At 40.6% G+C, this 14358-nt stretch overlaps 1 protein-coding gene across 6 annotated transcripts in view; it reads left to right on the forward strand.

Moving 5' to 3' along the window:
- LOC131233458 (uncharacterized) overlaps nt 1-13925 on the forward strand; it is a 72006-nt gene extending 58081 nt beyond the window's left edge. For 2 of the 6 annotated variants that reach the window (XM_058230167.1, XM_058230166.1), the window contains one exon: nt 13415-13925. In XM_058230167.1, coding sequence (XP_058086150.1) covers nt 13415-13502 — 88 coding nt within the window. In that variant the 3' untranslated portion in view covers nt 13503-13925. Of the gene's footprint in view, nt 1-4037; nt 4166-9821; nt 9960-13414 lie in introns of those variants that run through there. The other 4 variants (XR_009165248.1, XM_058230169.1, XM_058230170.1 and 1 more) reach the window with 4 other exon arrangements.
- The last annotated feature ends 433 nt before the right edge of the window (nt 13926-14358 follow it).

Genomic DNA, 14358 nt, shown 5'->3' on the forward strand with positions numbered 1-14358 from the left:
AGCTGTTGGGATCTTGAAGAGAGAGGAAGTACACAAGGAGATTTTAGAGGGCCACCTTGATGAGAGTGATTTTCCCCCAAAGAGAGAGAGACTTCCTTTTCCATCTGGCAAGTTCCTTTCCTATCCTCTTGATGACAGGGCACCGAAACCTCATTGATCTTGGGTTTCCGTCAAGAGGAAGGCTGAACTAGGGACATGGAAGCCTCACCTCTTTACACCCAATATGGTCCGCACCTCTATACATTCCATTGCACTTTTTCTGAGATTAACTTGAAACCCAGAAACAGCTTCTAACCATCTAAGAACTCCTTTAACATTGGTCACTTGTCCCAATTTGTGTCACAAATTAAGATAGCGTCATGGGCAAACTGAATGTGTGTAATTGCCCTCTCCGGATTGCCAACCAGAAAGTCCCTTGCAAGGCCCTCAACTGCTGCTTTTTCCAACAGGAAGTTCAACCCATCTGCTAGAATTGTGAACAAAAGTGGGGACAACGAGTCACCCTGACAAATCTCTCTAGAGCTAGAGAACCCTGCCAGAGAACCATTAACGAGGACCAATACTTTCCTACTCATTATTTTTCTTCAGAAAATCATGATTCAGTCATTGCATGAAGACGTTCATTCTTACCTTTCCCCAACATTACCTAAACTGTTGATCACCATATGCCTTTTTTATCTGGATTGCATGATCCAGTCTGTGGTATCTCTTATCCAGATCACTACTTTTAGCATCCCGAACATTTAGAATCTAGTAACTTATGTATCACTTTCCACTATAGTGTGCATATGATATGGTAGTATTCTTTTTCCCTCAAAGCATTGCTTAAACATCTTTACTACATTTTTCTCTCTGTTATTATTATTATTTTTAATGAAAGGCAAAAACAAAACTAAAAGAATATTCTTGAGAGAGGGATGACGAGAGGGCATCACTGTTCCCAAAGAGCTAACCAAACAAATGAGGACAAGCCCCTCAAAAGCCAGAAAACCAAACAGGACAGGGGAATCAAACTACAGTCCCTCTCAACATCAGCAGAGTAGGTGCCTCTAAACTTTGGTAAAGGCATGGCCCAGTCAATGGTCATTAGGAGAATCTTCTGAGATATATTGTGAGCTAAAAATTCTTTTGCTTTGGGACTCCTTTGTTATCTTTCTTTCCAATCCCCTAAGGGCCTGTTTTCATGAAAAGCACGAGAAAGTAAATAGCGTTTCTTGGGAAACCTTATTTCCAGGAAACTGTGGGAAAAGAAATATTATTTCCTTCGTTTGTTTTTCAACAAGATTTTCTTAGAAATTTAGGATCTATTTTCAAGTTTGTTGTTTGGTAAAACAAATACTTTTATTGATATTTTTTTTAGGTAGTCACTAGCATGTGATAGATTAGCAAATGTGGCACATGTGGGATGCTTAGTGATGAACAATGGCACATGTGACATACACCGTATATGTGGGTGCTTGAAGCTGAATTCCGGCATGCATGGTACATGTGAGGTACTTGAAGTTGTACAGTGGCACAAGAGATGCATTGGCACATTTTAACATGCGGGCGCTAAAGCTAGATGTTAACTCTTGTGCACATTGGCACCATTGGCACGTGGCATATTTAGAGTATTGAAGATGGACAATGGCATGTGGGGCACAAGTAAGATGAATTATGTTACATGTGGCACAATAGCACATGTGGGGCACAGGAGAAGATGGATGATGACACATGTGATGCATTTGCACATTGGAGGCTCTTTACACGAGGGGCACACAATATAAGATGGATGTGGCTGGCACATGTGGCATAATAGCATGTGTGGGGCATGACCAAAGATGGAAAATGTCTCATTGGGCACAATGTGGCACATGTGAGGTGATTGAACATGGATGGTGGTGTGTTTGGGCATTAACCCTTGAGAAACTCATTTTCCTTCCACTGTGGGAAAATGCATTTATTAGAGGTGAAGGTGAGAAAATAAAATTATTTATTTTCCAGCAAAGATAGAAAGTGGGCAATACCATTTTCCACAATTTCCCACGAAGAAAGGCTTAAAAAACGACGGAAATTGAATTTGATGGGAAACACTATTTCCTTTTCTTTGCTTTCCATAAATCCAAACAGGCCCTAAAGGATGACTACCACCTAACACCTTCCCAACGAAGTTCCACGAGGATGAAATGATCCATTATTCCAACCCGCAATAAGATCTGAAATTTCATCATTAATGCTCCAATGAACCGCTTAGAGATTGAAGAAACATTCAAAACAGTCGTTACAATTCCGCAATGGAGATGGAGATGGTTCCCCTCTTCTTCATTTTACTTGCACATCAACATCTATTGGGAATTTTCATCCACATTTTCTTGAAATTATCAATAATTTTAAATTTGTGTGATGTTTGATCTATATAAAATGCCTTTGCAATTAGAGCCTCAGGCCCGATAAGGTACACGGTTGCCCTAAATAAGGAATTTGTGCAATACCTCCATCAACAAACCTAGTCCTACTCCAAACCTTTTTATTTGCAAGGTATTAAAAAAACGGTTATGTAATGGTCATAGTGGCCGTTGCGTAATGGTAAACAGTTCGGGCCATTATGGGGTCATAAAGACTTGTTTTAAAAAAAAGGGTCTGTAATGGTCCAGCATAATGGCCAAGGGCTATTTTACAAGTTTTCTTATTTCCCCTCCACTTTGTGATGTTGCTTATTCTTGGGATTATTTTAATCTTATTTTCAACTACATTTGTACAAATCTTGAAAATTAAAATGCAAGATTTTAGCCGTTTTACAAATCAAGGATCTAGCGTCGAATTTGGAGAAAATCGAAAAAATAGGCAAAAAATAAAAACTTTTTCTTTGTTTTTTCTTGATGTGAAATTGTTGATTCAACGTTATATTCCTAAATCAACAAAATTTTGCTAGATAGATGATCAATTTGGCCATATTTGTATAATTTTTCGCTTTTTATTTTTGTCGGTTTTTATATATTTTTCAACAATTTTTAATTTTTAATTTTTTTTTTGTAAAATATTTGGTGTAGATTGTTCAAATACATGTACGGAGTTAGATCTGCACAAGCATGCACTAAATTAGTGTTTTCATGTCTTTTTCTATTTTGTATTTTTTGTAATTTCATGTCAATTTTTGAATGAATAATGCCATTTTTTTTTTCTCTTAATTTGTTTTATGGGAAATGATGTCCAATGGTTAGGGATATGTATTAGTGGGATGAATCCTACATATTGCAAGAATTTTAGCCTATTTTGAGGGCATTCAAGTCAAGGTATTCTATAATGATAATGGCTGACATAACAATCGGGCGTTTAACTGTTACGTTACGGGTTGTCAGGGTTCAAGCTAATTCATACGATGCTTCATTGTTGTTGACGATTTGCAGAATGTTTTCCTCTCCAAATTGTTTTATCATCTTACTCATAAGATTAAAAAAATATAAATTGCATCTTTTTTTTCATTAGATGCATCAATGGCAGTTTGTAACACCATTCCCAAGTGACAATATACCATACAGTTTATCATGTTCCATATTGATGAGGACATCAGACGCTTCAAAGTTTATCAAAGACGAAGGTTGCCGACGAATACATCTTTATAGCTCGATGATGGTTCGTGGCACAACCAAGGAGGATTTTGATGACCTTACATGTGCCCCTGGATTAATTGAAGGCCACACATTAGGAGGACACACGTGTAGGATGAGTTGGAAGACCATACAGAGGAACAATTTTTTTGTTATAGGGTTAGTTTAGTCATTTTTATCCAAATTTTATAAATAGGGTGTTTTCAACTCTAAACCGGACGATGTTTTTTAATGAAAGCTTGGTGCCTCGTTATCCTCTCTCCGTGGTAATTTCTTTTCTTCCCCATAATCTCTTCTCTTCTTCTAAATTTTGTTTCTAACCTTCTAACTTTCTTTTTCTCTTTCCATGCTTAGCATTATTTGATTGCTACTGTTTACAATTAGATTCTTTGAAGTCCCCTTACCTCAAAAATCTGAGAATTGATCCTATCCCTCTCTCAAATTTTCTAGCCATCCCTATTCCAGAAATCCTTTGATTTTTTGGACTAGAGAAGTTGCATTGGCTATTGGATTGAAACCATGCAAGATCGAGAGGTCTCATCCATCGCTGGATCCAATCCACGCATGATTTGAATACGGTATTGCAGGATTGTGATGATATTCTTCAACCATTGCATTTTTCTTTGTTATTATCTTTACTATGATGTGGAATGTTGAATATTTCAATCAATTTGCTTAGTTTGTTTCGCTGGATAATTTCTGTGCTCACACATGCATTCTAGTTTAGATCGTCCTGCATCAACTTTGGTATCAGAGCCAAGTTCTGCATGGTTTTTGTTAGATCAAGTTATTTGAACTTAAGATCATCTATTTTCTCATCTAGGATTGTTTAATAATTCCCGATCTACATCCCACAGAAATTGCCAACTTGAATTTCCAGATTCACAGTCCCGTGAGATATAAATCCGAATTTCCAGATATGTGTTTTCAGTTGGCAATTTGAAAACATATAGGATCATGCATCCATATTGAGGTTTGTTCAAAACTTTGAGTCGAGCTTAGGAAAATCGAGTTAGAGTTTTTGGTGTATGCCGATTAGAAGAGGTAAGGGTTTTGGCTGACACCCCATCATGACTAACGAGCAATTAACCGATCACCTCACTCAATTACTCCAAAAGATAACTGTCATAGAGACATCCAACAAAAATATCGAACGAAAACTAACTGCCACTGAAGCTAGACTTGAGCAATTAGAAGCATCCTAAAGGGAGAACCCCACTGTTGGAGGAGATGCGCAGTCGTAGGTAGGTGGTTTTGGTGAGGAGCTAGCTCTTAAACAAACCCTCACCAATGGTGGGCATGTGGGTAGAGAACAGGCATATCAAGACCACTTTGATCGTGACGAGAGGGCCATGAAGAATGCTAGGATCGATGCCCCGAGCTTGATGGTCGCTTTGACCCAAAGGCATTCCTTTATTGATTAGCTGACATGGACCACTATTTTGAGTTGCATGAGATGTCAGAGAACTGACAAGTATGGTTTGCCAAAATGAAGCTTGTGGGGCAAGCGAAGATGTATTGGACCAATACAGAGCATATGATTGAATGGGTGGGAGGAGCTCCCGTTGCCCAATGGAGCAAGATAAAAGCTATGCTAAGAGAGAAGTACCTCCCTTCGTCTTATCGTCAGAAGCTCCTGGAACAATGACAATCTTTACACCAATGATCTATGCCTGTCACGGAATACATCGCAAAATTTGAGGAATTCATAATGCAGTGTGACGTTGAGGAAGACCCTCTATTAACGCTCACACGTTTCAAGACGGGCCTTCATTCGGATCTTCAACGTGAGCTTTGGGCTCGTCCCGTGACAGATTTGGACGAGATGTACCAAGTGATGCTGGAATTAAAGCAGTATCTGAAGACTCCTGTCACAAGACAGTTCGATTCTCGAGACTCTAATGTTAGGACTGGTTCTCAGGGAACTAGACCCAGCATTGGTAATCAACCCAAGGTGCAGGCGAATGTTTCGCCTAGGCCTAAGGATGACAAGGGAAAAAGCATCCTTGGTGCTGGTTCAGGCGGATAATAGAATGTGCGATGCTATGAATGTGGGAGTATTGGCCATTTTGCAAATCAGTGTCCCACTAAGAGCAAAGGAAAAGCCTTTGTCTTAGGCGATTCCCAGGATATCGAGTATGATTAGGGTGACTCTGAAGTTGAAGAATATCAGTCCGTGAAGTGATGAGGATGAGGTGGGTGATGATGCCACACTAGCAGTTATCAAGTGTGTGCTAGCCCAGACTAGAAGTAGTCTTGACTGTCGCTGCAACACTATCTTCTGCACGATCGCCAAGTGTGGCGAGAAAAATTGTAAGGTGATAGTACACAGTGGGAGTTGCATGAATGTAATTTCTACTAACACCTTAGGCCATCTAAAGTTAGAGGCCACCCCTCATCCTGACCCGTACAAAGTCTCATGGGTAGACAAGATTTCCCTTCTTGTCACCCATCAATGTCTTGTACCCATCGAGTTCGGGTCTTATAAGGAGTCCTTGTGGTGTGATGTATTGCTTATGGATGTAGGTCACATCATCCTAGGTAGACTGGCTATTCGATAATGACGTCATGATCTACGGTTGTTCTAATGCGTGTACCTTCATGCGTAACGACAAGAAGATCGAAATTAATCCTATGGCACCATAAAACATTGCACAAAAGAAGGTGAGAAGGCTAGTGAGCCTAAAGAAGTGAGGAAATCCACACCCAAGTCTATCCACATCATCACAACTAAAGAGTTTGAAAGAGAGACTAAGGAGGATTTGACGGTGTATGCCTTAGTAGCTAGAGACGCTACACCAAAGGTACCGGTAGAGTTACCCCACGAGGTAGCCTCGGTCTTAGAGTATAGAGATGTATTCCTTGAGGATTTGCCGGATGAGTTGCCACCCATGAGAGACATCCAGCATGCCATTGATCTTATCCCTGGGTCGACTCTATCAAACCTTTCTCACTATAGGATGAACCCTACAGAGCATGCAAAGTTGAAGAAGCATATAGATGAGCTCCTGCAAAAGGGTTTCATCTAGGAGAGCACAAGCTCGTGTGTTATACTCGCTTTTTTGACACCTAAGAAAGACGGCACTTGCCGCATGTGTGTGGACAGTAGAGCCATCAATAAAATCACGATCAAGTATAGGTTTCCCATACCTAGGCTTGATGACATGTTAGACATGATGGCTAAGTCCATCATTTTCTCCAAAATAGATCTCAAGAGTGGATATCAACCAAATCCCTATGCGCCCCGGTGATGAATGGAAGACAACCTTAAAGACGAAGGATGGGCTATATGAGTGGTTGGTCATGCCTTTTGGCTTGACTAACGCACCCAACACTTTCATGTGGGTGATGAGCCAGGTCTTAAGACCGTTCATGGCAAAATTCTTAATGGTGTACTTCGACAATATCTTGATCTATAACACCACTAGAGAATCACACCTTGAACATTTGAAGTTGGTCTGTAGCGTCCTTAGGGCGAAGAAATTATATGCTAACCTTAAGAAGTGTTCATTCATGTCCAGTCACGTTGTGTTCTTAGGGTTTATGGTATCAGCAGAAGGAATGCGTGCAGACCTAGAGAAAGTCAAAGCCATAGTTGATTGGCCTGAACCGAGGAACATCCATGAGGTGTGAAGCTTCCATGGCTTAGCCACATTCTATCGTCGGTTCATTAGGAGTTTTAACACGATTATGGCTCCCATTATAGAGTGTATGAAGAAGGGAGAATTCGTGTGGTCGAAAGCTGCAGTTAAGGCTTTCTTTAAAGAAATTAAGGGCAAGATGGTCGAAGCTCCCATCACGCGCCTTCCCGACTTTTCTAAAATCTTTGAAGTTGCGTGTGATGCGTCTGGTGTTGGTATAGGTGGAGTCCTGAGTCAAGAGGGTCATCCTATTGCCTATTTCAGTGAAAAACTGAATGAGGCAAAAAAATAATAATAATAAAATAAAATAAAATACTCTACCTATGACAAGGAATTCTATACGGTAGTGTAGTCTTTGAGACATTGACGCCACTACCTTCTATTGCAAGAATGTCTTATTCTCTGATCTTGAGGTCTTGCGTTATCTTCACTCCCAGAAGAAACTTAACCCAAGGCATGTTAAATGGGTTATGTTCCTTCAAGAGTGTCCGTTTGTCTTGAAACACAAGGCCAGAGTAGAGAATAAATCAGCTGATGCCCTTAGTCATAAAGTAGCGTTACTCAATTCTTTGAGTGTAGTAGTTGTCGGCTTTGAGCAACTAAGAGACGAGTACCCCACGTGTCCAGATTTTAGGGGTACCTATTCGTCACTCTCGAGTGATCAACAAAGTGCGGGGGATTTCATGTTGAGAGATGGATTCATTTTTAAAGAAAATCATTTGTGTATTCCCCGTACGTCCCTCCGTGAATTCCTCGTCTGGGAGATTCATTCGGGAGGCATAGCTGGCCACTTTGGCCACGATTAGACTATTGCCCTCGTAGAGGATTGTTTCTACTGGCCAAGTCTCAAGCGAGATGTCGCCAGAATTTTAGGGCAGTGTAGAACGTGTCAGATGGCGAAGCAGCAAAAGAAAAATTCTGGATTATATACACCATTACCTATGGCACATGCTCTGTGGCAAGACATTAGCATAGATTTTGTGCTTGGGCTTCCCAAGATGATTAAAAAGCACGATTCCATATTTGTTGTTGTGGACCGCTTCTCTAAGATGGCGCATTTCATCCTATGTTCTAAAACTTCAGATGCGTTTAATATTGCTAAGGTCTTTTTCGATGATGTGGTCCGTCTCCATGGTTTACCTAAGACCATGGTGTCTGACCGTGATATCAGATTTACCAGCTATTTTTGAAAGACACTATGGCACGTGATGGGAACACGTTTGTAGTTTTCTACTGCATACCACCCCCAAACTGATGGTTGAACTGAGGTGGTTAATCGCAGCCTTGGAAACCTCTTACGATACTTAGTGGGTGAACATGTGAAAACTTGGGATTTGATTCTACTTATAGCCAAGTTCGCCTACAACAATTCAGTCAATAGATCCATAGGGTTGAGTCCAATTGAAAATGTTAGCGGGTACAAACCTAGGATGCCCATAAACTTGTTACCCATGTCAGTTACCCAAAGATCTTCTGAGTCAGCCGATGCATTTGGACGACACATTCATGACTTGCATGCACATGTTAGACAACGAATAAATGCGAGTAATGATAATTATAAATATTCAGCTGACCAACATCGTAGGTGGACAGAATTTAATGAAGGGGATTATGTAATGGTTAGGATTAGACCAAAGTGGTTTCTTCAAGGTTCCGCTAAGAAATTACAAACTCGCAGTACTGGACCATTCAAAGTATTGCGTAAAATTGGGTCTAATGCGTTTAGGGTAGACCTTCCACTTGAAATGGAAATAAATCCGACGATCAATGTGGAAGATCTAGTCCTCTGTCCCAACCCTTCCATTGTTTCTTCTTCCCACCCTTGCCCACTTTCCGACTTTACTTCTCAATCCACTCTACCCCTTCCACCATCAATTGACCGTAAGGAAGAGATTGAAGGAATAATGGATGAAGAGATTGTTTCCACACGAGATGGGGGCTTTCAAAGGTACCTTGTCAAATGGAAGAACAAGCCACCATCTGATTCTACGTGGCTTACAAAAGTGGAACTGCAGTGGATTGATTCGGACCTTCTCTAGACACACAAAAGTCTTAACTCGTCAAAGTCGAGCTCTTCTCACCCGAAGGGAGTTGATGAGGACATCAGACCCTTCAAAGTTTATCAAAGACGAAGGCGACCGACGAATACATCTTTATGGCTCGATGATGGTTCGTGGCACAACCAAGGAGAATTTTGAAGGCCTTACAAGTGTCCCTGGATTAATTGAAGGCCCCACATTAGGAGGACACGCATGTAGGATGAGTTAGAAGACTATACGGAGGAACAATTATTATATTTTGTTATAAGGGTAGTTTAGTCATTTTTATCCAAATTTTATAAATAAGGTGTTTTCTACTCTAAACCGGACGATGTTTTTTTTAATGAAAGCTTGGTGCCTCATTCTCCTTTCTCTCTGTGGTAATTTCTTTTCTTCCCCTAATCTCTTCTCTTCTTCTAAATTTTGTTTTTAACCCTCTAACCTTCTTTTTCTCTTTCTATGCTTGGTATTCTTTGATTGCTACTATTTACAATTAGATTCTTTGAAGTCCCCTTACCCTGAAAATCTGAGAATTGATCTCAACCCTCTCTCAGATTTTCCAGCTGTCCCTATTCCAGAAATCCTTTGATTTCTTGGACTAGAGAAGTTGCATTGATTGTTGGATTGAAACCATGCAAGATTGGGAGGTCCCATCCGTCGCTAGATCCAATCCACGCATGATTTGAATACGATATTGCAGGATTGTGATGATATTCTTCAACCATTGCATTTTTCCTTTTTTATTATCTTTACTATGATATGGAATGTTGAATATTTCAATTAATTTGCTTAGTTTATTTCGCTGGATAATTTCCGTGCTCACACATGCATTCTAGTTTAGACCGTCCTGCATCACATATGGTTGGGCCAATCCAACCATCACACATAATAGTGCATCATCTACTCTGTCATATCAGTCTAAAAGTGGCCATATTTGCCTCTACATCTCTGTGCTCTGTATCTGCCCATCCTTCCCTTAAAGAAAATAGTGTCAAATGGTTAGGGAGATGCATTGCCATGTATGAATAGCTTTGCTATTGCCTTACCAAGCTTCTCAACAGTAGTTTTTTCACACATTTGTTTTAGCTTCCTTTGCTCTGTTATCTCTTTTCTAAATGAAATGGGATCATATGAAAGTTTTCTTGGCTCTATATCCACATCATCTAAGTCCCCGGCATGAGCTCTATAAGAAGGTCGTTGGGCTCAAGGCACATCGTAAACCACCAAACATACCATTACTCCCACCCCATCCTTCCCTTAAAGAAAATAGTGTCAAATGGTTAGGGATATGCATTGATGGGATGAGTTGTAACTGTTTTGGGGTTATTCAAGTGGACCTAACACTATTCATCCATTTTTATTTTTATTTTTCCTGAAATTTCTAGTGGGAAATGGCATTAAATGGTTAAGGATGCTTTAGTGGATGAGTTCCATATATTGCATGAATTTTAGGCCTTTTGGGTCATTTAAGGGGTCTAAAATCCACACGACACTGTTCATCTGAATTTAAATTTTAATATCTATTTTGCATTTGTTTATGATAATGTTGTTTGAACATTATATGTTATTTTAGCCAGAGCTTGGAGCTTTGGGACTAGTTTGAGGTTGATGACTTTGAGTCACTTTATGACTATGACCCAAGTCAGTTTGATATGTAGAGTTTGTTGATAGTTTGATACTTGGAGTTGTGACTTGTGAGGGGAAAAAAAAAAAGATGGTGCAACTAGGAAATGAAGATACTGGATGGCAACATTGTGAGAGAGTGGGTTAGAATAGGCATGCCATAAAATGTGTGTGTGTGTGTGTGTGTGTGTGTGTGTGTGTGATCTTTGTTCTGATAGAATCCATCTGGGATGGTAACGGGACCAAAACCCGTTGGAGGCCTCGATGAACATAGATCGAACCCTTGAGTAACAGGACCAAAACCCGTTGGAGGCCTCAATGACAATAGATTGAACCTCTCTGTGTGTGTGCGCGTGTTAGCCGCGGGGGGGGGGGGGGGTAGGTGGGCCACACCATAGACAACAACTGAGAGTGGATATCCACCCATTTTAACCTTCATGATCATTTATGGGGCCCATCAAGATGTGGTTCAGACATCCAACCCATCCATTGTGTGTCCCACTTGGATGATAATCGTATCCAAAACTTAGGTGGGCCCCACCAAGTGCTTTTAGATGTTTTAGGCATGGTTTAACACGGTTTCAGATGGTGTGACCCACTTGATTCCTGATATGCCTGATTTTTGGTATATCCCATAACCTAGAGGGGTCCCACCAAATGCACGGTGTGGATGTCAGATCACAATGGGACCCACACAACTCTACCTCAAGGGAAGCTTCCCATGAGGTCGACCGCATAGTACCATTTCTGTATGTGTGTGTGGGGAAAAAGAAAAAATGGAAACTGGCCTTTGCATGTTGCCATATATATGATCAAGTGGGTCCCCAATTGGACCTTTGTTTGTGCACACGTGTGAACACATGGGATGGGGTGCAATTGCATCATCGACCAGACATCAACCTTTTGTTTTACTTGAGTTCTTGTAACCGATCATACACGAGACTCCCATTGACGCCACTCACATGCTACACAGTCCCACCTAATATTGACCACCAGCCCAACTATTAAATGCATAGACCAAAGGGTGAGCAAGCAAAGCTGGATCATGAGGGGCATTTAGGTTATTGACGGGTTGGTTTGAGTCAGCTACTAGTTTACTTGTATCCGTCACGGGCTAAGGCAATCAGATTTGGGTCCTTTCAGATTTGTGTAAAGGTACCGTATATCAGTATATGAGGTACCATATCTGAATTTGGGCCCTTATGCCACAGTGGTAGACTCACAAGAGTTTCAACACGAGGTTATTGGTTCGAGTGCCCATTGTGGTGAAATCTCATTGTGGTTTTGTGAGTGCATGGGTGTGTGCGGGATGTGACTGCATGTGTACAAAAAAAAAGGTACCATATCTGAATTTGATCATATTGGGGCATGGCTTAGAATACGGAATGGGGTTTGGAGCTGGAATTGGATCTAGAATTAGGCTTAAATTCATGTTTGTTCAGTCCTGACCCCAGATATAGGTCCATGGTAGAAACATGCCTTTTGGTTTTCAATAATAATAAATAAAGGATAAAATTAGAAACATCATATATTTGGGTACCTATAGGTAACTGAATCAACCCGATTTGATCTGGACCCATGGACCCTAACCCGATCTGATTATTAATCGATGCTGAAATCTGGATGCAGACTTTTGGGTATCCAGGGATCCTTGTACCCATGCTCAAGGTAGTTGCCAGGTTAACCACTAAGTGCATACCCACATACATGCAAGTTATGCCTGAGAAGTTGGCTGCACAAAATAGCAGGTTACACATGATTACCAACATGAATCACATGCCTACAAGATCCAAACAATGTGGTATGAATATTAAATGTATCATCCGTGTCATGTTTCACCATGACATGGATGATACATACCACATCATCTAATATATACCTTTACATAACTTTGATCCTATCTGAATGTTTGTATAAATATATGTCTGTATTTGCACATATCAGAAATGCAGCTTCTATCCTCAAGTCCTCAAGTTAGAATCATCTATTTCATTTTAGAGCAGTTGTTGCTTACATAATAATTATCGCCTTGTCCAAGCTATTTGGGTCTGGCTTTATGAATCTTGTTTCATTGTACTCATCAACATTCATTCAAAACAGGAATTCTCGTGGTTGTCTGGCAAAAAGTTTTGAGGAAAAAAGTGTGCGCGCTGTTTTGTATGGCATTTTTTGATGGTATGAAAGTGATAGCATAAAGAAGGTTGAACCAGAATATGGTTCCCTCTCTATTGAACATGTGGAAGAGAGATGTACCAATCAGGACCACCCATTAGATGGACAGTCCCAGATGGTTCATTGCCCTGCCACATGCAATGTGGAGGGAGGGCTCTACGAGATTTCGGATCCAGCTCCACCCTATCATTTACCTAATGCTATGTTACTCTATCTTGTTTGATTTTTGACGACCACCTGGAATTTTCATTATTTCAAGAGGCATCTTGGTGCATCTTTGAAATCAAGGTTTCATGTTTGGTGCTATTGCCATCTCATGCCTTTACTAATGCCATGCTCTATCCTCTATTAGGAGTTACGAAAACTGGTTCGGAGAGTACAGTCTATGCAAGAACATCAGCTTGCAGATGAAAAGGGTGAAGAAGATGATGCTACTTTGATTCGTGCAAAGAAGTCTCTCATTCATTTCCTTCTTGTGCTTGCAAGGCAGACGTTGGCCACTGAGTAGATATAATCATATTTATTTGTTCTCATATTAAATTAATGAGATGTTACGTCAGTCAATCAGTAGGAAAGCATCAAGTCTAAGGCACTGATTGAAGGGATATTAGCAATTGTTTTGCCTTGTCCTGTACACCAGATGTGTCTGTTGGCTGTCTTCTGTACTTTCCAAAGAAGAAATGTGAAGGCCCCTCTAGAGGGGAGGATCTTGAATTCTAACTGTGGGCAAGTGCTGTGCGAGATCTGTGTTGTTCATCAGGTGAGCTCCCACAGATGGGGCTGGTCCACCCATGTGGTGTTCCACACTTGTGTGTTATTATAAACATGGGCCATTGGTCAATTTTCTAAGTACATTTTCTTCATGCCGGCTGTGGTTCACTCAATAAAGGGCTTGTCCTGATTATTCAAGTGAGGGCATATAAATGGTGAGGCCACTTGGTTGATTGAGATCTGGATTCAAATTCTACTCGAGTGGGGCCTAAGCAGGGAATTTCCAATGAACAATTTTGATCATGAGCATCAAAATAGAATGTTGGATTTGAGATGATAATCTGAATTTTTATTATGGCACTTTCTTTTTAGACTCGTCTCATTGCATCATGGAGGTTTGCTAGCCCTGAGAATCTCGTGCACAGAGGGATATAACAACCTTATGCACTGATAAAATGTCCATCCCACCACGTGTACTATTGTTGGCATGTGCCACACACACACACACCTAGTAATGTTTACTTCGAAGGGTTGTATTGATTGTCCCATTGAGGGAAAACACATCAAACCACATGGAACTTTTAC

The sequence above is a fragment of the Magnolia sinica genome, chromosome 18, assembly GCF_029962835.1.
Source record: "Magnolia sinica isolate HGM2019 chromosome 18, MsV1, whole genome shotgun sequence".
NCBI lineage: Eukaryota > Viridiplantae > Streptophyta > Magnoliopsida > Magnoliales > Magnoliaceae > Magnolia > Magnolia sinica.